The sequence below is a fragment of the Lithobates pipiens genome, unplaced genomic scaffold (assembly GCF_037356315.1).
Source record: "Lithobates pipiens isolate NorthernLeopardFrog02 unplaced genomic scaffold, aLitPip1_a1.2 Scaffold_18, whole genome shotgun sequence".
Lineage (NCBI taxonomy): Eukaryota > Metazoa > Chordata > Amphibia > Anura > Ranidae > Lithobates > Lithobates pipiens.
The window spans coordinates 432,674,614-432,697,605 of NW_027507758.1; the positions used below are offsets into that span (position 1 = coordinate 432,674,614).

Here is a 22,992-nt window from a genome sequence, read left to right on the forward strand (position 1 = left end):
TTATTTAAACTAGGGGTTGGTAACAGATCAGACACTATCTACCTGTCAATCACAGGTATGTGACAAGTAGATAGTGACTGGCTTTTGTGGTCTGAACAAACCCACTGATGGGTAGTGACAACAGTGCAACAACACCTGTCAGATAACAGACAAGAGTTGTGTGTATTTGGAACAGGCAAGCTATTTGTATCTGGAGGCAATGAGACACTACTGACTTTGCTACCCTTACTTTTTAATATGGCCTTGCTTAGTTCGCTCCTATAAAAAAATAAAATGCAGAGTGGCACCCACACTAATATTGTATTAACACATGAACCTTCACTCACACTGTCCGGTATTTTCTTCTATGACCTTCATTTTAAAGTGGTTGTAAACGTCTGAAAGAAAAAAATAAACAAACCATATCCTCAATCTATAGCACCTAGCATGGATTCTTGCTGCTCTCTCTTTCCCCAAAAATCTGCATCTATCACTTCTGGCAGTTTTCTGACACCAGGCAGTCCATGGTGACAGCTACCCTTACCCTCCTTCCCAGCACGCAGCTGGCATTTGACTGCCTCAGATGTGTATGATTTCCTAAGGCTAAGTTCACTCATGTTTTTTGCGAATTGTATTTCTGTTTTTACTGCAAATAAAAGGCATTTATTTAGCAGCTCAGGTGTATTTTTGATGCAGTTCTGATGCAAAGTTGCAAGGCTCAGGACCAGGTTTTCAGTGCTGGTCAATACATAGTAGATAAAAGGTGCCAACTTCTGTAGTAGAACGATCCGTGCTGAAAACCTGAACCCAATCTGGAATTGAATCCTGAACACAACTAAACACATGTGTGATTCATAATCATTCCCATAGAACTGAATGAGCCTGGAATTTGCTCTTGAACCACACCACAGTGCTCAGAAAACGCACAGGACTCTTTTTAAATTCGCACTGCAGATGCACCGCATGTATGTGAACAACTTCAATGGAAATCAATGTTATTTCACATGTCATGCGAATAGAATGCTGTTCAAAATGCATCCATTTGGCATATATGTGAACCGAGCCTAAGCGACTGTTACATAGTTACATAGTTGGTAAGGCTGAAAAAAGACAGTTCATCAAGTTCAACCTGTGTGTGCGCTTCTATGTTAATATTACATTGTATATCCCTGTATGTTGTGGTAGTTTAGGTGCTTATCTAATAGTTTTTTTGAAATTATCGATGCTCCCTGCTGAAACCAATGCCTGTGGAAGAGAATTCCACATTCTTACCGCTCTTACGGTAAAGAACCCTCTACGCAGTTTCCAGTTAAATCGCTTTTCCACTAATTTTAGTAAATGGCCGTGAGTCTTTTTAAATGCCTTTTCCCTGAAAAGTTTTATCCCTATTGTGGGGTCACCAGTATGGTATTTGTACATTGAAATCATATCCTCCTCAAGCGTCTCTTCTCCAGAGAGAACAAGTTCAGTGCTTGTAACCTAGCCTTATAAGTAAGGTCCTCCAGTCCTTTTATTCGTTTTTTTTGCCCTTCTCTGGGCTCTCTCCAGTTACAGCACATCCTTCCTGAGAACTAGTGCCCAGAACCGGATGGCATACTCCAGGTGCGGCCGGACCATAGTCTTAGCCCCTGTACACACGGTCGGAGAATCTGTCGGAATGCGTCTTATCGGACCGTGTCGTCAGATAATCCGACTGTGTGTGGTATGCATTGGACTGATTCCATCCGAATCTCCGTCCGACCCAATTTTCCAACATGTTAGAAATATTTCCCGACCAACTGGGCCGGTCGGACGTAATCCGATCATGTGTATAGCATTTTGATCGGACCAAGTGCCACGCATGCTCAGATCAAATTCCTACATCAAAGCTATTGGCTACTAGCCTGAATGTAGTCCCATCGTAACTAAATTACGTCATTACGTTCTGAAAGATCGGATTTTTTGCCAACTTGGCCCGACCGTGTGTATGCAACAGTTTTGGACACAATCCGTCGGACTAAATCCGACGGGCAAAATCCGACGGATTTGGTTGGCAAAATCTCCGACCGTGTGTACAGGGGCTAAGAGTAGAGTAGAGTGGGAGAATTATCGTTTTATCTCTGGCGTTAATTCCCTTTTTAATGCATGCCAATATTCTATTGGCTTTGCTTGCAGCAGCTTGGCATTGCATGCCGTTGCTGAGCCTGTCATCTACTGGGATCCCCAGGTCCTTTGCCATCCTAGATTCCCCCAGAGGTTCTCCCCCTAGTGAGTAGATTGCATTCATATTTTTGCCACCTAAATGCATTATTTTACATTTTTCTACATTAAACCTCATTTGCCATTTGTTAACTGCCCACACCATTAATTTGTTAAGATCTTCTTGCAAAGTTTCCACATCCAGCGTAGAAGCTATTGCCCTGCTTAGCTTAGTATTGTCCGCAAATACTGAGATTGAGCTGTTTATCCCATCCCCACCAGGTCATTTATGAATAAATTAAATAGGATTGATCCCAGAACAGAAGCTTGAGGGACCCCACTTTCCACATTGGACCATTCTGAGTACTCCCCATTTATCAATACCCTCTGAACTCACCCTTGTAGCCAGTTTTCAATCCACTTACCGTTTAGTCAATGCTGAGAGACCTTACTTTGTACAGTAAACGTTTATGGAGAACTGTATTAAATGCCTTTGCGAAATCCAGATACACCACATCTACGGGCCTTCCTTCATCAAGATGGCAGCTCACAGCATCATAGAAGGTTAATAGATTTGTTTGGCAAGACGATTTTTCATGAATCCTTGTTGATTACTGCTAATGATATCATTTTCATTACTAAAATCTTGTATATAGTCCCGTATCATCCCTTCCAAGGCTAACTGGTCTGTAGTTCCCAGGGATATATCTTGGTCCTTTTTTAAAGATTGGTGCTACATTGGCTTTTCTTCAATCAGCTGGTACCATACCAGTCAGTATACTGTTCATAAAAATTAGGAACAACAGTCTGGCAATTACGTGACTGAGTTCCTTAAGGACCCTCGGGTGCAAGCCATCTGGTCCCGATGACTTATTTATGTTAAGTTTTTTTAAAGTCTGTTTCTGATTTTATCCTCTGTTAACCATGGGGTACTTCCTGTAATGTGTCATGATAAACATTGCAATTTTGGTTACTGAAGCATCCCGTTTTCCCTCGTGAAGACTGAGGAGAAAAATACATTCAAAACCTTTGCCATCTCCCCATCCCTTGTAACCAGAATCCCTTCATCATTCTTTATGGGCACCAATATGATCTGTCCTTCCTCTTTTACTAGTTATGTACTTAACTGACTGTGAAGGGGAGCATGTCCATTCCCTCCACTCAGGTGTCAGATTACACTCAGCTATGTGCTTAGTGCAGTGTATGACATCAGGTCCTCGCACCCTACTGAAGCTGAGAAATACACTTTGATCTGTGTACTTTGAACACCTTTGGGGAAAAGAGGGCTGCAGATAAACAGGCACAGCTTTTGTAAGAGGAGTGCTTCATCATTATGTATAACCTAAGGCTAGTCATTTTAGTGGCCTTTAAAATACTTTATTACCACTTTAGGCCCCCTGAAATGCAATTGGTTACACAGAAATTTATTTCATGGACTCTTGCAGAGCTTGCTGAGCTTTGACTGGTGTTATAGGTTTGCACATGCGTTGACATATGTTGATTTGCATTGTATTGTGTTCAATTGCCCATGTAACATGAATTATTCGGCTGAAACATATAGCCATGCATGCAAAAATAGAACAGGCTGCATTTTATATCAGTGCAACATACGAGACACTGTGTACTGTGCCATGCTGCGTTGCAGTGCACATGCGTTATGCATATAAATAAATACCTATAAATGAAACTGGTACAATAAATGGCACTGGTACCAATGCATGTAATGTGAGTTATCATTATGCAACTATTTTAATGGGCCCTAAATCAACGGATTAAAGAAGAACTCCAGCAATTACAGGTCTTTAAAAAAATTGTGAGTTAAGTCTGACAAGGTGTTTGCAACTCCTGGACTTCTCTTTTTTTTTACTGTTTACATTTTTACTGAGCATCAGGCATACAGATATCCCTATACTTCTGGCATGCTTATGTTGGACCTTTGGGTCTCTGAACCTACAGATGCAGAGGCCTTTGCAGCTACTCTGCGCACCACTTCTCACCTCTTAACCAGTCACAAAATGATTTGTATAATGGGGACTGAAGCAAAGTATTCTGTGAATGGACTGCAGAGGCAATGGGCAGGCAGTGTGGCTTTTCTAATTACACTTTAATTTACAATCTAGGATTAAGAGGTTGAGTTCTAACCAGGTTTTTAACTGTAGTGCTTTGGCAGCCTGGCTGCTGTGTAGCGGAGCACATCTCTTCTGTCAGTGCGCTGGGAGTGTAGTGAAAACTGTACTCATGTACTCATGGCACTCAGTAAAAATGTTAATAGTTGAACTTAACCAAAATAAGTCAGCTTATTTATAAAATGGCTATAATTCCTGTAGTTCCACATTAAGACAGGCTTTTAATAAAACTTGTGTAGGGATCTGCATCCCTCTACTGCTAATATCAGAGTGTTATGTACAATTATTTATTAGCACTTCCTGTCTCTGAGGAGATTACGTAGAAAAAACCCATAATGAGGAAATGGGGAGAGAGAGAGAGGAACTGTCAATGTCCATAACTGAACCTGGGGCCTTTTCAATGTCTGGTTGTGGTTCTTCTCGCCATGCCACCTGAGATGCTGGACAGCTCCCTGTCTGACCCCCAACAATATTGCCTTGCATCTTGTTTTGGCGAACCTTTAAGTCTTTGCTCCTCCCATGAACTTCCTGAATTAAGCCATGTCTCTGCACTTCCTGTTCCTCTCCAGCCTATGTCTTGCTCCTTGCTTACCTGCAGCTGTCTTTATCTTCACTACCATTTTTTACTGAAATTCTGCTTGATCCCAACTTGCAACCACTTGTTACAGTTATTTGGCTCTTGTTGACTGACTATGTTTCTGCTTGATCCCTACCTGCTACATCTGTTACAGCCCCTGGTTATCTCAACTCCTGGTCGGGCTATCCTGAGGGCTGCAACCTGGCACTAGCATGCAGCGAAGCCTATATCCATCATCAGGAGCTCTCATGAAGACCAGTTAGTGCTTAGACCCTGCTTCTCGGATGAGCCCACGTCATCCACCTTTGTGACCTGCTTGTGTACTATTCCCGTTGATCAATGTGAACCTCTCTACTGCTATAGCTACTGGTCTCTGAGCCTGACCCATGATCGTGACAGGAGCTGGCACCACATATCCACCACAAGAGCTGCAATACTGTATTTTGTCCAAGCCAGAAGCAGGGACTATTAGGGGTAATTGTTCCTGTGTTCTAGCTGTTTAAGTGTGGCTGCTCACAGCTTCTTGAGTTTGATTCTCCGTCCTATTGTTATCTCACATGCACAGTTCCAAATAGCTAAGTCTGTGTTACTGTATGTGTGTAGTGCTCACCTTCCACTATATCAGTAGGTGAACCTGTTTATTGCAATAGAGTTCTTATGCAGCTCCTGTTATTTTGATTATATGCAGCTCCTGTTATTTTAGTTAACCCTGTCCCTTCTGGTCTGGGATTCTATAGATAGTTTTAACTTTTATGGCTTGATAACCAGCAGGTTAGGAATCCGATGGCCACTTTGGTAGTTAGTGGTCCAGTTGCATGTCAGATTAGAAAGTACTAGGGAGGGACTAAAGTACAGAGTAGATAGGGTTTACTTCCTCTTTGTCTCCCTACAAAGGTAAAGCATAATATGCTACTATGCATCGCATAGTAGCCCATTATGGGTCACTTACCTGACACAGGAGCCAGCGATGTCACCGCTGTCCCCTGTAGCACGAAGCATCCATTTTCTTCCGGGTATCGCTGCTCCAGACACTCACAGCGCTGGAGCAGTGATGACGTCACTCCCGCGCATGTGCACGGGAGCGGTCACTAACGGCATATCGATGTTAGCAGCGGAATGCTCAGTGTGCCTGTGCGCCGCTGTCTACGGCTCATGCGCCATACACAGCGGTGCCTGTCTTTTTGTATTTCTTGGACCTACAGGTAATCCTTAATCTAGGCTTACTTGTAGGTCAATGTGGTTTGTAAGGGTTTACAACCACTTTAAGAATCATGTGTTGCATGTAGCTAGTCACTCTGATCTGGTATATGCACTGAGAATTCACAATATCTGTTGAAGGAAACCGCAATGAAAATAGGAAGCATCAATCTTGTTCAATACATAGGATATTTAGCTTACCTCTATTAAGTGTGTGCTATACAAGTATTAAATGCATTTAAATGACAAAAATGTTTTTTTTTTTGAAAACAGGATTACCAAACTAATGACAATGATCAAGCAGTTGTAGAAATTTGCATCACTCGTATTACAACAGCAATTAGAGAAACAGGCACCATAGAGAAACACGGCCAGGCTCTTGTGTCACTTTGGGAATCATGTTTGGAGCACAACCTTAAGCCACCAGCAAAAGATGAGGATACTCCACATGCCAAGATTGCATCTGATATCATGAGCTGTATTCTACAAGTAAGCCTATGGTTTTACAATTACAAATACAGTAAATAATGCATATACCACATGTTATATAGAATTTAACCACATGAGGACTCCCTTTCCCAGCAAGCTCGCAGCACATTTGTTACAATATTTTTGAAGCTATGTTATTTTCTATATTTTCAAACATTATGTCTTGCTCATGATGTTTATTTGTTCATTTTGTTCATTTGTTAGTAATGTTAACATATTTGTGTGGGCTACACTTATTTTTATTTTGATGGGGTTTGTATGTTTTATCATGTATCCACCTCAATAACACTCCACCTCAATAGCTGGTAAAATCATCTTCTAGTGGTAATATGTTATTGTACTCAGAACACGCTGAATTTCAAAGGCTGCGTTGGCCCACCTTTTCTCCACATCTACAAAGTAAAAATCTGACTGTATTCTAAAATTATCTTCAGTTTTACTTTCAGTAACTAACTAACACATGTAATTCAAAATAAATTTTATACCAAGGATATGAAAAAAAAGTTATGCCTGCTATAGCAGATATTAGACTCAGTTCACCAAGCTTTTGCAAATGGCTAAGGATCCAGTACAGTGACTAAGTGGTTAGAACTTCAGCCATGCAGCATTTATATCCTCAGTTCAAATTATGTCCTAGATGCTATCAGCATGGAGTTTGCTTGTTCTTCTTGTGGGTAGAACAAGCAGACACTCCAGGTACTCCGGTTTTCTCCCACATTTCAAAGCCATGCTGGTAGGGTAATTGGCTCTCATCTAAATTGGCCCTAGTGTGTATGGATGTGTAATAGGAACCTTAGATTGTAAGCCCCTCAAGGTCGGAGACTAATGTAAATGTACATGTTGGTAAAGCGCTGCATATATAACTGTAATTAATCACTTTTCTCCCAGGGTACAACTTTAGGCAGCAGATCTATGACCCATTATTTACACAGTGCCTTTTTATAATCCGTAAGCACTGTGTACCAAGCTTTCATTAGATGGCTCAATAAACAGACAAATTTTACCAAGTTAATCCAAGGGTTGGGTACCATGTCAAACCTGTTATTGATCATCACAGTGATTGCATGCTATTGTGTACAGTGTTGATCCCTCCCCTTCCTCTTACAACAGAGGAAGGAGAGAGATCGTAGTACTTGTCAATAAGGAAAGAATAAAAGGATTAGCATCTGCTTCCAAGCTTATGCATATACTGTACAGTAGCACTTTTATTTTCAGTGAATGGAATTTCTTTATGATTGGCCTTTCATGCAGTAAAATCCACATGTTTTACTACAGGAAGGAAAACAGACAAGTGTGACTTGGTCGTTGGAACTAAAAAACAGTTTACAATGTTTACAGGATGTGTGGAGGTACCAAGGGAATTATGCATAGAAAAGCCTTCGTAAAGTAACACCATGTTTGTTGAGAAAAAACAGTCCCTTCTGGGAGATCAATGTACATTGCAAGGATTTTTACAAACCTGGTATAATCTAAAAAAGAATATTCAGGGGTAAATAAATAAGCATGCCAACTCCCTAATTTATACTGTGGTCTTAGCGGTCCCTAACTAAACAAAAAAACAAAAACAGGTTGTGACATAGACATCACAGCCATAATGGCAATCACTCTTGAAGAGGCCACATGGCAGTGGTCTATCATCAATATGTGCAGGGTGTGCGGAGAACATGGCCCAGAGAAAAGGGGGCCTAGTGTGCCCTGACACACACTGCCCACATGGATTATAAAAAAAAAATCTACACCAAAAATTTCCCTGAGCCCAAAGTGGGTAAAAGTACTGTTTATATGCATCGGCAACTTTGAAACTTTTTTCTATCTTACCAGCTGCCTTTGCCAATGCTATGATTATAGTTTCGGCTACTGTTGCTCACAGCCAGTGTCTGGATGCAAAGGGATACCTGACTTGAGAGCTGGATTGTAAGAGCTGTAGCCCGAGCGGGAAGTAGCATCAGGTGGTGGCAGCCAGGGCCAGGACAAAGGGGGGCTGTGCGAGCATCATGCTGAGGAAGGGGGGCCCACTAGCGATGTGGGCGCTCATACTGCTCCTCACTGACAGTAGTGATTGTCACTCCTATCACAAGGAGCAGTGGCCAATAGCTGCAGATGTGGAGGGGAATAGGCATTCTCCTCCCTCCAACCTGCAGGTGGCAATAGAGAGCAGGTGCTGATACTGAAAACTCTCCTCAGTCTCAGCATGGTGCTACTGTGGCGGGCAGACTGCCATTGTTCCTCTTCCTTTGTCATGTGACATGTCACAGAGGAACAAGTTGCCTCACTGTGATCTTTGAGTACAAAGGGGAAGGGGACAACTAAGACCTCCCTCTTTCCTCCTCAGACCCCCTCCTTCTCCTCAGATCTCCCTCTTCTTCTCAGACCCCCCAGACCTCCCCTCTCTCCTCCTCAGATCCCCCAGACACCCCCTTTCTCCTCCTCAGGCCCCCTCTCCTCCTCATAGCCTTCAGACCTTCCTCTCCTCCTCAGACCCCTTAGACCTCCCTTATCTACTCAACCCCCCTCTCCTCAGAGTCCCCAGACATCCCCTCTCCTCCTTAGAGCCTTCAGACCTTCCCCCTCCTCCTCAGACCCACCCAGACCTTCACCCTCTACTCCTCAGACCCCCTCTTCTCCTCAGACCCTCCAGACCTCCCCTCTCTATTCCTCAGACCCCCCTCTCCTCCTCAAATCCCCCAGACCTCCCCTCTACTCCTCAGATGACCCCTCACCCAGACCTCCCCTCTCTGCTCAGCCACACTCTCTTCCTCAGACCCCTTAGACCTCCCTTCTCTACTCCTCAAATCCCCTCTCCTCAGAGCCCTCCAGACCTTCCCTCTCTTTCTCAGAGTCCTCAGAGCCCCTAGATCACCCCACTCTCCTCCTCAGACCCCCCCAGACCTCCCTTCTGCTCCTTAGAGTCCTCAGACTTTCCTCTACTCCTCAGACCCACCCAGACCTCCCCTCCACACTCCTCAGACCCCCCTCTCCTCCTCAGATCCCCCAGACCTCCCCTCTCTACTCCTCAGATGCCCCCCGGACCTTCCTCTCCTTAGACCCCCAAGACCTCCTTCTCCTCCCCAGACTCCCCCAGACCTCCCCTCTCTCAGCCCCCCTCTCCTCCTCAGAGCCCGCAGACCTTCCTCTCCTCCTCACACCCCTTAGACCCCCTTCTCTACTCCACAAACCCCCTCTCCTCACTCGTCACACCCACTTCCCTCTCTACTGCTCAGATCCATCTCTCCTCCTCAGAGCCCTTAAACCTTCCTGTCCTCCTCAGACCTACCCAGATCTTGCCTCTCTATTCCTCAGACCCCCTCTCCTCCTCAGATCCCCCAGACCTTCCCCTCTTTACTCCCCAGAAGTCTCCAAGACCCCCTTTTCCTCCTCAGACCTCCTCTCTCCTCCTCAGACCCCCATACATCCTCTCTCTCCTCCTCAGACACCACCCCACTTCCCCTTCTCAGAGCCCCCAGGCCTTCCTTTCCTCCTTATAATAGAAATAGCTGTTTGGCTATGTGTGAAATGAATGTGAGTGGGAGTGGCTTTTTCAGTATCCGTCACCCGATGTACTTTTACTGCCTCAACTGTTAGCTGTTATTATCATAGATTTATGTACAATTTTGTACGTAATTTCCTGCTTATGCTGGCTGGGCTGTGAGGGAGAAAGCGAAGAGAGACAGAGAGTCTCAGACACATGTGTACTGTCAATGCACCTACACCCCAAGACAGAAGGGATTTCTATGATCTAATAGCTTAACTGTAGTTTCTGAATGTATATTTAAATCCTTGCAACAGACAAATTATTTCTACTGTGCCTTTGTTATTGTTTCATATGCACAGTGCCAGATAGCTAAGTCTTTGCTACTGTATATAAAATAAAATGTATAGTCTTATAGTGCAGTAATTAGGAAAAACATTTTATTCAAATAGTTATTGCACTTGCATGTAAAAGGAAAAAAGCAAGCAGTTAAAGCAGTCCAGTCTGCAGGGCCGCGGGTCCTACCAGCATGCCCGTGCATGATGACATCACAGATCTAGCTCCATCTGATGCATTTCTCCACAATAGGCATCCTTTAATCTCACATACCCAAGGATGTCTTTTATGGAGAAACACATCGATTGTATAGTAATTTATTGTTTGATAAAACATATTGATTGTTGATTTTATCATATGTTTTGTTGACATTAAAATTTTAAAGAGACAGCACACTTTATTCTTCATGAAGTTTGATTTTGGGTCCGGTATTCAGGATTTTTTAGGTGCGGCAGTCATTTAATTTTCTACGTTTGTAGTATATTGGTAGGTGAATATGTTTAATGCAATATATAGTATTTTCTATGCAGCTTGTTATTCTAGTTAACCTTGTCCCTTCTGTGTTGGATTCTGTATCTAGGTTTAGCTTAGGGCTCAATAACCAGCATGGGCTAGAGCCAGGTTATAGCTTCCACTGGCCACTTTGGTATCACAAGCTTAGAGGTTCTGTCACATATCAGATTAGAAACTGTTGGGGAGGGACTAAAGCACAGAGTAGATAGGCTGACTCTGAGTTCCAGTGTCACAGTTCCAGTGCCACACCACAGCTCCTGCAAGTGAGATCTTAGCTTCAGGTCTCCAACACAAAGGCATTCACCATATCATCCTCAGGTGCCCCTGCAACCGGACCTGGGTATATATGCACTATTACACCAGGACACCTAGAGGGCCTTTTGCTGTTAATAGCTGTTTGTATATTGAATGTATGTACTGTATTCATCTTTTCTTATATAAAACTTGTATTATTTCTATACCGGTGTGCATCTGTATGTCGATGGTTAATGTTATATGCTGGTTGCAGTGGTTCTTCTTCTACCAAATACTTTGTTTAGATTATTGATTCATTTCCCAGCAAGAGAATCCCCTCTGTTCACAGAGGTCCTGTCCTGGATGGAGGTACTGCCAACTTTATTATCAAACCCACTCTTCCACCTGGTGAAGGTTCTGATCCTCTAAATGACCTATAGGTTAAGTGCAATATTCTGTCTGGGGAGGGCCATTTCTCATAGCCAACCCCCCCACCCTTCCCCAAAAGAGGGCTACACCCTTGCAGTGTTCTAATTAAGAACAATGCAGTGTCTGAATGGCTTTAGGAGTGATGAACCCTTTAGGAGCACTTCACCAAAAAAAAATTTAATTGAAAAGGATGCCTAAAACGTCACTTGAATCTTGGTCCACACTTCTGGAAAAAATCAGTCAACCACACAAGCAGAAAATTACATTTCTGGGGATGTTTTGTACACCAACTGTGTACAGAAGTCTTTCAGGTTGCCATATTGCATTACATCTTAAAAAAGATGAAAGCGTGCAAATTGAAAAGGAAAGGTAATTTTTAATTACATTCAAAAACAATATGGTATGTTTAGCAATTATATATGCTATATATTTTTTTAATTTGTCATTTTTTTTTCTGATGTATGTGTGCCCATCATGTGTTGGGGCACTGTTTCCTTCAAAATCAAATACTGCAAATCAAAAAACCACAAGTTGATAAGTAAAAAACTCTACATAAAGACGGTGTACCGACAACATAATCAAATCACTGGCACACACAGCGTGATGTATTGTACTGATTGTAGGCTGATCAGTTGTTCATTTATTCCATTTAATGGGAATTACCTGTAAAAGTATATAAATGTACTCCGGATGCCTAGCAATTTATGCTTGTTTGGAAATTTCTACAACTACGTTTGTGTACATCACTTAACTTATTTTACAATTTATATTGGCAGAATTATAACAAGCCTTCAATCATGTCCCTGGCAGTACCGCTTGCAGTGAGATTTCTTCAGCAGGGAAATAAGGAGTTGTGCAGAAACATGTCGAGTTACATTTCTCTGGTAGCCATTGCTAAAGCAGATCTGCTGGTGAATCACACAGAGGCAATTCTAAGGAGCATCCTGCAAGGTACTAATGGTTATTGCATATGACTTTGTTTTTGGCTGCAGTAAATATACAGAGTCATAATAAAAGGCATTATTATGCTACAATTTTGTGAACCATGCCTTATTATTGCATGTATTCCAAATGCTACATTTATTATTTTACAAAAGATATAGACTAGGTTCAGAGGCGGCTCTCTAATTAGGCAAATTAGGCGGCCGCCTAAGGCCTCGCCCTCACAGGGGCCTCGTGGCCGCCTAATTTACATCTGCTCGATCACTGGACTGAACAACAGGCTCCAGGTGCCATCTGTAAATGCCGTGCGGGCAGCCATAGGGCACACCGGGCGGGCCGCAAGTCCATGTGGGGCCCTAAAGAAACTGAGCTGCTCCTGCTCCTGCAGCCCGCGCCGCTCACCCACCTGGCCTCTCCGCGTCTGGCCGGCTGCCTATTGGGGTCAGGAGTCCAGCCAGGCTGCGGAAAATATCCCTGCCCTATGACTGTGAAGGGGTAGGAGGAGCTCCGGTGATCCCATCCCAGCGCCTGCTGCATTCTGGCCGACTACCCCCAGAGATCGTGAGTGCCCGGCCGTGCCGCCCTCCTGTGTGCCTGGATAGGAGGAGCGGCGGGGACAGCTGCATATGGAGGAATTTAGCTTTCCATATTCCTCCTGCAGCCGCTGAATGACCGCTTCTTCTGCGGGCATTCGCCGGCTGCAGAAAGAATATGGAAAGCTCAATTCCTCCATATGCAGCTGTCCCCGCCGCTCCTCCTATCCAGGCACACAGGAGGGCGGCACGGCCGGGCACTCACGATCTCTGGCGGGGGTCGGCCAGGCTGCAGCAAGCGCTGGGATGGGATCACCGGAGCTCCTCCTATCTAACTCTTTTACTGCCCCGATGCTTCCTGGTTCCTCACAGTTCTCCCTGCATACCCTCTCTGCTTCCTGGCTCCCCCCAGTGCTCTCTGGTCCTCCGTGCTCTCCCACTGTGCTGTCCAGCCCCCCCCCACTTCTCCCCCCGTGCTCTCCCCCCACTGTGCTGTCCAGTCCCCCATTCCTGTGCTCCCTCACAGTGCTTCCCCACAGTGCTCTCTGGTCCCCACAGTGCTCTGTGCTCCCTGGCTCCCCCCATGCTCTCCCCCCACTGTCATGTTCAGTCGCCCCCCCACTTCTCTCCACCTCTCCCCCAGTGCTCTGTGCTCCCTGGCTCCCCCCCCCACTGATTCCCCCCCCCCCAGTGCTCTCTGGTCCTCCCTGTCTCCCCCATACACTCCCCCCAGTGCTCTCCGACCAACCCGTGCTCCCTGGCTCCCCCCAACAGTGCTCTCCAGCTCCCCAGAGCTCTCTGCTCCCCGTGCTCCCTAACCTCTCCCAGTTCTAACTGCACCCCCAGTGCTCTCTGCCCCCTGTGCTGTCCAGTCCCCCCCCCCCAGTGCTCTCTGCCCCCCATGCTCCCGCTGTGCTTTCAACTTACCCCTGTGCTCTCCAGCTCCCCCCACAGTGCTCTCCAGCTCCCCTTTGTGCTTTCCAGCCCCCACTATTCTCCCTGGCTCCCCCCATGCTCTCCACTCCACTATGCTATCCAGCTCCCCCCAGTACTTTCCAACTCCCCCCACCTCCCCCGTTCTCCCTGGCTTCCCCCATGCTCTCTACCACACTGTGCTATCCAGCTCCCCCGGTGCTCTCCACCCCCCACCCTCCCTATGCTCTTCTGCCCCTTCCCCAGGTCTCTCTGGCCCCTATGCTCTCCATCACCCCCCATGCTCTCTGCCCCTGCCAGGCTCCCCACTCCCGCCAGTGCACCCCCCCAGTGCCCTAGCTCCCCCAGTGCTCTCTTCCCCCTAGTGCTCATGCCCCCCACACTCTTGCCCCCCCTGCTGCTCTCAGCCTCACTCCAATGCTCTCCGCCACCCCTGTTCTCTTTCTGGTTCTCTTTCTGGGTTCACCCCCGGGCAGCTCTGCTAGGTTTCCCCTCTTTTCACTTAGGCTGCTGCAGGGGTCTCTCAGGCTGGGGAGTGTGGAAGAGACCGCTATTATGGGCTGCTCAGTCTATTTTTTGTCCCAGTCCGGGCCTGGTGGGCAAGTTGAGCAGCGAGACTTGCAAGGATCGATAGTCCTGGAGACGAGCTCTAAAGACTTCCCAGGACTGGAGTACAGGCTGACTCGGGCCGGAAAACGAGGACAGATGGAAGGTACCAGATCCTCTGGAAGGAGCAGGACACTGTCCCCACCCAGACTGAGAATGGACCCTGCCTGCTGCTGGCCGTCATGAACACCCTGCTGGCATGGAAGGTAACGTACCGAGCATCACACACAGCTTCCCATAGACAGGCACTGCAGACTGGGACATGGTACACAGGAGGGGCTACAGACAGGAACGGGGCTAGAGATCTCTCTCTCCACCTTCCTCCCTACCCTCTCTTCCCCTCCCCCTCCCCTCTCTTCCCCTCCCCCTCCCCTCTCTTCCCCTCTCTCCCCTCTCTCTCCCCCGCTCCCCCTCTCTCTCTCTCTCGCTCCCCCTCTCTCTTTCTTCCTCCCCCCTCTCTCCCGCCTTCCCCCCTCCCCTCTCTCTCCTTCCCCCCTCCCCTCTCTCTCTCCCTTCCCCCCTCTCTCTCTCTCTCTCCCTCCACCCTCTCTCTCTCTCCCTTCCCCTCTCTCTCTCTCCCTTCCCCCTTCTCTCTCTCTCACCCTTCCCCCCTCTCTCTCCCTTCCCCCCCTCTCACCCTTCCCCCTTCTCTCTTTACCTTCCCCCTTCTCTCTCTTCCCCTCCCCCTCTCTCTCTCTTCCCCTCCCCCTCTCTCTCTCTTCCCCTCCCCCCCTCTCTCTCTTCCCCTCCCCCCCTCTCTCTCTTCCCCTCCCCCCTCTCTCTCTTCCCCTCCCCCTCTCTCTCTCTTCCCCTCCCCCCTCTCTCTCTTCCCCTCCCCCCCTCTCTCTCTCTCTTCCCCTCCCCCCCTCTCTCTCTCTCTTCCCCCTCCCCCCCCTCTCTCTCTCTCTTCCTCCCTCTCTCCCCCTCTCTCTCTCCCTCCCTCCCTCTTCCTCCCCCTCTCTTCCTCCCCCTCCCTCCCTCTCCCTCTCCCTCTCTCTCTTCCCCTCCCCCTCTCTCTCTTCCTTCCTCTCTCCCCCCTCTCTCTCCCCCTCCCCTCTCCCTCTCTCTTCCTCCCTCTCCCTCTCTCACTCCCTCTCTTCCCCTCCCCCCTCTCTCTCTCCCCCGCTCCCTCACTCTCTTTCCCTCCCTGTCACCCTCCCTCACTGCGCTGGGATCCCCCCACTCTCATTCCTCTGTGGATGTGGAATGATTCAATGACACCTCTTCCCATTCTCCCAAGGCAAAGGGGGAAATCCTAGAGGGCTTGTCACCTGTCCCAGATGTTGTATTGGCTGCATATATCTGAGGAGGGTGCTCTGGAGGTGGTGCTGATCGCCTGTGGGCTAGATCCACGCATCTTTCTGCAGCCATTTTTACTTGCTTGAATTTTTTTTTTATCCATTATGGGCGTGAGTGGGGCCTCGTGTCTAAATTTTGCCTAAGGCCTCACAAAGCCTAGAGCCGCCTCTGACTAGGTTTGATCTATGTTTATGTACAAATAGGATAACATAAAGATTATGTCCAGGGAAAAGTAAAATGCCCCCTGTAGTGGGGCTGTCCCCACACAGAAAAGGTTAAAGCGGTTGTAAACCACGGATGTTAAAAAAACAACAACCTGCAAGGCAATAGCATAATGTGCTAGTATGCATCGCATACTAGCAAAGTATGAAATACTCACCTTGAAACAAAGCCCTCCAGGACTGTACTGTCAGTGCTGAGAGGGCTGACATGTTCCCCCCGGTCTTTCTTCTGGGTTCACGAGCTCCAGCACTGTGATTGGTCAAACCACAATGACGTCACTCCTGCGCCCATGCATTTTGACACAAAGTTCTGAAGTTCCAGCAAGGTATGCCAGACCTTCAGAGCACATGCACCAGTGATATCACTGGCTGCATGCAGGGAGAATTTCTCCATAAACGGTGCACATTTAGGAGATATTTATTTTATCTAACCTTTTTATAGGCTTACCTGTAGGTAAAAATTACCAAGCAGGGTTTACAACAGGCATTGGTTAAAAGCAGAAAGGAAGAAGCCTCATAGTGCAGTAATTATGAATAACATTTTAATATAATAGTTATTGCACTTACCTGTAGAAGGAAAAAAACCAAGCAATTAAAACAGTTCAGTCTACATGGCAGCGGGTCCAGAGAAACGCATAAATAGTATAGGTCATTCATTGTTTGATAAAATGTATTGATTGTCACTTTATCATATGTTTTGTTCACATTTAAATTTCCAAAAGATGGCAGACTTTATTCTTTATGAAGTTTGATTTTGGGTCCGGTATTCAGGATTTTTTTTAGGTGAAGCAGTCATTTACGTATATAAAACATGCATGTATTATTGCATGTATTGCAAATGCAGCATATGTTATTTAAAAAAAAAAAAGATATAGACTAAGTTTCATCTATGTTTATGTGCAAATAGGATAACATAAAGCTGAAGTCCAGAGAAAACTAAAATGCCCCCCCTAGTGTGGCTGTCCACACACTGCAAAGGTTAAAGCAGTTGTAAACTGTGGATTAAAAAAAAAAAAAAAACTGAAAGACAATGGCATAATGTGCTAGTATGCATTGCATACTAGCACATTATGCCATGAAATACTCACCTTGGAATGAAGCCCTCCAGGGCTGTAAAGTCACTGCTGAGAGGACTGACATGTTCCCCTGGTCTTTCTTCCGGGTTTGCGAGCTCCGGGGCTGTGATTGGCCAGAGCCGCAATGACATTCTGGCACAAAGCTCTGAAGTTCTGGCGAGGTATGTCGGACCTTCAGAGTGCATGTGCCAGTGGTATCACTGGCTGCACACAGGGTGAATATCTCCTAAACGGTGCACATTTAGGAGATATTCATTTTACCTGCAGGTAAGCCTTATTATAGGCATACCTGTAGGTAAAAATTACCAAGCAGGGTTTACAACCACTTTAAGTGCAAACTGCACTTTTATTTACCCAATTCTCCACTCCCTCAGGCTCCTCTCCTCCCAATGCTCCAGTGGTGGAAAGCTCCTTGATATCATCAAGACCAAAGCAGAGCCCAAAGCCCTGCATTGGACATGAGGAAACCAAGGGACAGTCCAATGCCCAAGATTATAGGGGAGCAGAGGAGAACCCCAGCTGCTGGGGAGCAGAAGAACCAGTAAGTAAAACTGCTCTTTGCAGCCTCCTAGACAATAACGAACAGGTCACTCACAGTATGAAGGCAGCCCCACTGTTTTCCCTGGAGATAGGCTTTAAAATGGTTGTAAACCCTTACAAACAGGTAAGCCTAGATTAAGGCTTACCTGTAGGTCCAAGAAATATCTCCTAAACCTACACGGTTTAGGAGATATTTACAAAAAGACAGGCACCGCTGTCTACGGCGCATGCACCATAAACAGCGGCGCGCAGGCGCACTGAGCAGGCCGCAGATCAGGGTGATATGTCACTTGTGTCGGCTCCTGTGCGCATGCGCGGGAGTGACACTGCATTTTCTCAGGCTGTACAGGACACCGTTTCCTTTTGCCATAATGGAAATCAGAGAATGCACCAGCATATCATCGGCCTGAGCGGGATCCAGAGTGCTAAGTTGGGGGGTGCTGACAGACATAGTCATCTAGGTGTAGAGAGTGGATACAAAGGTTAATTGCACTTAACGACCACTAGGTATAGAATAGAGCTAGAAGTTGGGGGCAGGAAGGAAATGGTATAACCATATTCAAACTATATTCAAAAACAGTCATTGCTGGAGATTGTTGCTGCTCTTCTAACCAGGGCTTGAGTCATCTAATACACATACTAGGAACAAACAGAAGAGGACGTCACCATCTAAATGTAGAATGTTTATTAAAAAGGGGTTAAAAAACAAAATTGCACTGTGAAGAAGCATGGTGGAGCAATTCACAGTCTACAAAGATTGGCAGGAAAATGTCTAGTAGATGTAGAGTAGTGCCAGGAAGCTGCTTTTGAAAAGATGAGAACCGCTGTCAGGCTGGAACGCAAGTTCTCTTGCTATGACAGATAGGTATTAGTTATCAGTTCCAGAGTTTATTTCACCCTGCGGAGTGGGTTACGTGTTTCAGGGCACGGGCTACCCCTTTATCAAGCCAAAAGAAAGGATTGGGCAAGAGATGAAATATATTTAAAGCAGTGGTGAGCAGAGAGTGCTGTTTTGTTTTTGTTTTTGCCAAGGTAACAATAACAAATACTGGAGAATAGAAAATGTGTGATAAACTATGTGAGTTGAAATGGAATATTGAATTACAATAATAGAACTATAGAAACACATAGCATATGCTAAAACTAATTATGTAGTGAAGACTCTGCTTTGGGATTCTATAAATATGCCTGGTTCTGACAAGATAACCTATATTGTAGTAGTAGTAGATTATAATAAGGTGTACCTTGCCTATTAAAATTCAGAATATCATAACAAATTCAGAATATCATACCATGGGTTTCTTATCACATTCCTGGGATTGTCTTGAAGAATAGTATTGCAAAATAGGGAATGTATTGTAGATCTTATATTATAACAAGTTTTCCATCTGACTCTGTTAAGCTCAAGCTCCCTATTCACCTGTGAGGAGTTAAGGTGTTCAAAGAAAAAATCCAGTAGGCCCTCCTGCTCACAGTGCCTATTGAACTATTTCGCCTTTGTGCAGTCATTTGGTGTGCTTTCAATGACTCAGGCACAAAGCTCTGTAGTGGATTGCCCATGGACAGTTTTAATATGTCTGGGAACACTATAATTGTTACAAATCTGTTCTATAGCCTGGCAATGTTCGCCGAATATGGCTCTAAGAGCCTAAGAAATGGAATGGGATTTTCTGTTTGCTGCAATGGATTTTTGCCTGTGTTGGACAAATTGACATGTCCAACATTTTAGCCTGCAGCATTAAAACATACCAAACAGATTGCACAAAAAGTGGAGGGTCCTTGTATGCTTTTTTTCAACTTTTGGTTTAATGTTTACTTGGGGCTATATGGCTCTTGTTTGTTATGAGCTCTTTGGTAGATGACCATAGGTCTTGTGGGGATCAATGGCCCAAATATTGGGTCCTGTAAGAGGATATTCCAATGTTTAGCAAGGATTTTTTCCATACATCTGTATTTCAGATTGAAATTGAGTGACAAAGTGAACAGATACTGGGTCCCCATTGGGTTTAGGAGCTTTGTCTCTCTTATAGTCTCCCGGGTGGAGAAGGGATCTCACCGCTCCAGGAGCACACATGCAGGCTGTAAACTGTCTCTTTGGCTGGGAAGCCACAGATGCTGGCTATTACCACTGGCAACAGATGAAAAACAAGCTCTGGACTGCCTCACTCTTCAGAAGACCACTTTCTTTTATTGGAAAATCAATTTTTCCTTGTTCGCTGTGTTTGTTGAGCTGTGATGTGATTTTCCAATAAAAGAAAGTGGTCTTCTGAAGAGTGCGTCAGTCCAGAGCTTGTTTTTCGTCTATAGTCTCCCGGGTGTAAGAAGAATGCTTATTCAATAAGGTTGGTTTGGTAGCCTTTTTTTAATGAATTTTTTGTTTTGAAACTGATACATGTAATTAGTCTCAAGAGTGCAATTTTTACATAGGTGCTGAAATTGGCTGTGGGGAATATTCATTTTCCATTTAGTGGCGTGGTGGTGTTTTTAAAATGGTTTTTGGATGTGACGGTAGACCATAGTCATTGTTCCAACATGTGACAAAGTCTGGAACAGTGGAAATATGGGCATTCCATATGACTATATCATCTATATACCTTAAAAAAAGATATGTTAAACAAAGGGATTGTGATGATAGATGTATTGATATTTTTATAGTACCATTGTAAGGGTGGCATAACTGGGGCAAATCTTATCTTATCCCCAAATGTTATCCCCATAGTGGTACCTTACATTTGGAGGTAAATTTGGCCATAAAAATTGAAAAAATTGTGTTCCAGGCAGAACCTTGTTTGTAATGTATTTGTGAATGGCTGGACAAAAAAATAAAATCCATGGTCTTCAGCTCATAGCTGAGCATTGTAAAAGGGTATGCTTCTTCTGACAGCTGAAGAAACAAAAAAATATAAGAATATACACTTTTTGGCAGGAATTCAGGGACAAAAGAGGAATCTTCAACAAATTTTGTACTTTATGAGATGGTGTCATCATTTAAGTGTGTCTAGGACAGCACAAACCCTAAATACAGCCCTGTTCATTTGAAAAATAACATTTTGTACAAGCTGATGAGCTGTTGAAATTGTAAGCTCACTTCAAATAAACACATTTGATATATGGCATAATTTTATACATAGCATAATTTTTATCCTCCCCCTGCAGGTATTTTTTTTTTTTTGGGGGGGGGGGCACTCTTCTTGGTGCTGGAAGCTTAGTGAAAAGGAACAGGCAATCGGTTAATTCATTCCCCAGTGATCGGAGGCAGGTTTCTGCACAGATGTCAATAGAAATCGCACCCCAAAATCGCCAAAAGTAGTACAGAAACGACTTTTGGGAATCGGTGCGGCACTGCAAATGCGGCTTCGCACTGATTCAGACGTTGCCATTACCACCAATTTGACACCTCTTTTGACCTCCTAAAACATCATAAAAGGCTGTGAAAAGGAGGTTAGAACTTGAGCTTTACAATTATACATTCTCCAAATTTATAGAACAAGAAATAATTATGTATCAGGAAAAACCCCAAGTGTATTTTGTATCTGTATCAGGATGCAGTAATCACAGTTTTACTGACTGAGATCACGGAGAGGTAGCATCACATTTAGGGCAACCTATTCATTTCAGTTTGAATGGTGATATTTGAATGATGCCTGCAGTTACAGGACCCTCGGGAGGTTGGTCAGAAGATTTATATGGAAGGACAGGAGAGCACATATTTTTTATGGATCTCTGACAAGGCCACGGTCAAAGGGGGGTTTATACCTCCCAGACTTTGAGAAGTACCATGAGGCAGCGTTGTGACGGAGGGCGATCTATTGGGTGCATCTCAGAAAAAATGGGTATCACTGGAAGAAAATTTGTGTGGAAGATAATTAAGTCAAATAATGTGGGTACCCGGGAAGTATAGGGACATCCCTGGTGATGTTGCTCAAATCACAAAAGAAACCATAAGAGCCTGGGATAATCTATTTAAAACTAGGCTATGGCAATATAACAGCCCGTTAATGCCCTTGTCAGGTACAAACTATTTCCTCCCAGGTAAGGAGAACAAGTTATATCTGAGGTGGACACTCTCGGATGGATTAAGATTAAAAGATGTTATGGAGGGAAATGCCCTGTGTACAATAGGTGAACTAAGCAAGAAATATGGGGAATCACCATGGGATAGGTGGAGATATAGGAAACTCCAACATTTGTAGATACCCTCCCAAAATCCTTTTTTTTTTTTTGAGGTATTAGAGGATGAGAGATATATTATACATTTTGGATAGTCTCAATGTTAAATGTATAATCTTAATTGTTAAGTGTTAAATGTAATGTGTTTTGTAAATATGTAATGTATATGATTGTATTTTTATAGGATGAGTTTTTAACTGCTTGCCGACCGCCGGCTGTCAAATGACGGGCAGGTGGCACGGCTCTTGTGGCGGGAGGCCGTCATATGACGGCCTCCCATTTAAACAGGGAATGCGCGCGATCATGCGCGCGCATCCCTGTTCCTTCGGTGGTGGCGTGTCACGGAGACACCGCTCGGCTGTTTACCACATGATCGGCCGTGATGAATTTACGGCCAATCACAGAGGGTTACACCCCCACTGTGCACGGTGCGTGCGCGCGACTGTGCCATGCGTGCACGTCGGTGGCGGCGTGTTCCCGATGCTGGTAAACAGCCATTGCCCAGCTGTTTACCCACTAAATGTAAATAAACTGCGGTAACGATCGTGTGTGAGGAGGAGATTGCGGTAACATCTCGTTACCACTTACAGTGTACACCAATCACACTGATTGCCCCCCCAATAAAGAAGACCTGTCACCACCCATCATAGTACCTGTCACTCACAGTCCATCAGAGTACCTGAGTAGCTGTCACAGCCCATCAGAGTACCCGAGTACCTGTTACAGTCCATCTGAGTACCCGAGTACCTGTCACAGCCCATCTGAGTACCCGAGTACCTGTCACAGCCCATCTGAGTACCCGAGTACCTGTCACAGCCCATTTGAGTACCCGAGTACCTGTCACAGCCCATCTGAGTACCCGAGTAGCTGTCAAGTCCATCGGATTATCCGAGTGCCTGTCAAGTCCATCAGAGTACCCGAGTACCTGTCAAGTCCATCAGAGTACCCGAGTACCTGTCAAGTCCATCAGAGTACCCGAGTACCTCTCACACTCCATCTGTGTACCCGAGTACCTGTCACAGTCCATCTGAGTACCCGAGTACCTGTCACAGTCCATCCGAGTACCCGAGTACCTGTCACAGCCCATCCCAGTACCCGAGTACCGGTCACAGCCCATCCGAGTACACGAGTACCTTTCACAGCCC

The 22,992-nt window shown here is 45.3% G+C and overlaps 1 protein-coding gene across 8 annotated transcripts in view; it reads left to right on the forward strand.

Annotated features, from left to right (window-relative positions):
- VEPH1 (ventricular zone expressed PH domain containing 1) overlaps positions 1–22,992 on the forward strand; it is a 554,211-nt gene that overhangs the window by 53,413 nt on the left and 477,806 nt on the right. For all 8 annotated transcript variants that reach the window (XR_013276867.1, XR_013276866.1, XM_077488095.1 and 5 more), the window contains exons 3-4: positions 6,331–6,546; positions 12,304–12,478. Coding sequence is in view for 6 of the 8 variants with exons in the window: in XM_077488095.1 (XP_077344221.1) it covers positions 6,331–6,546; positions 12,304–12,478 (391 nt within the window). In the remaining 2 variants the exon portion in view is untranslated. The remainder of the gene's footprint in view (positions 1–6,330; positions 6,547–12,303; positions 12,479–22,992) is intronic.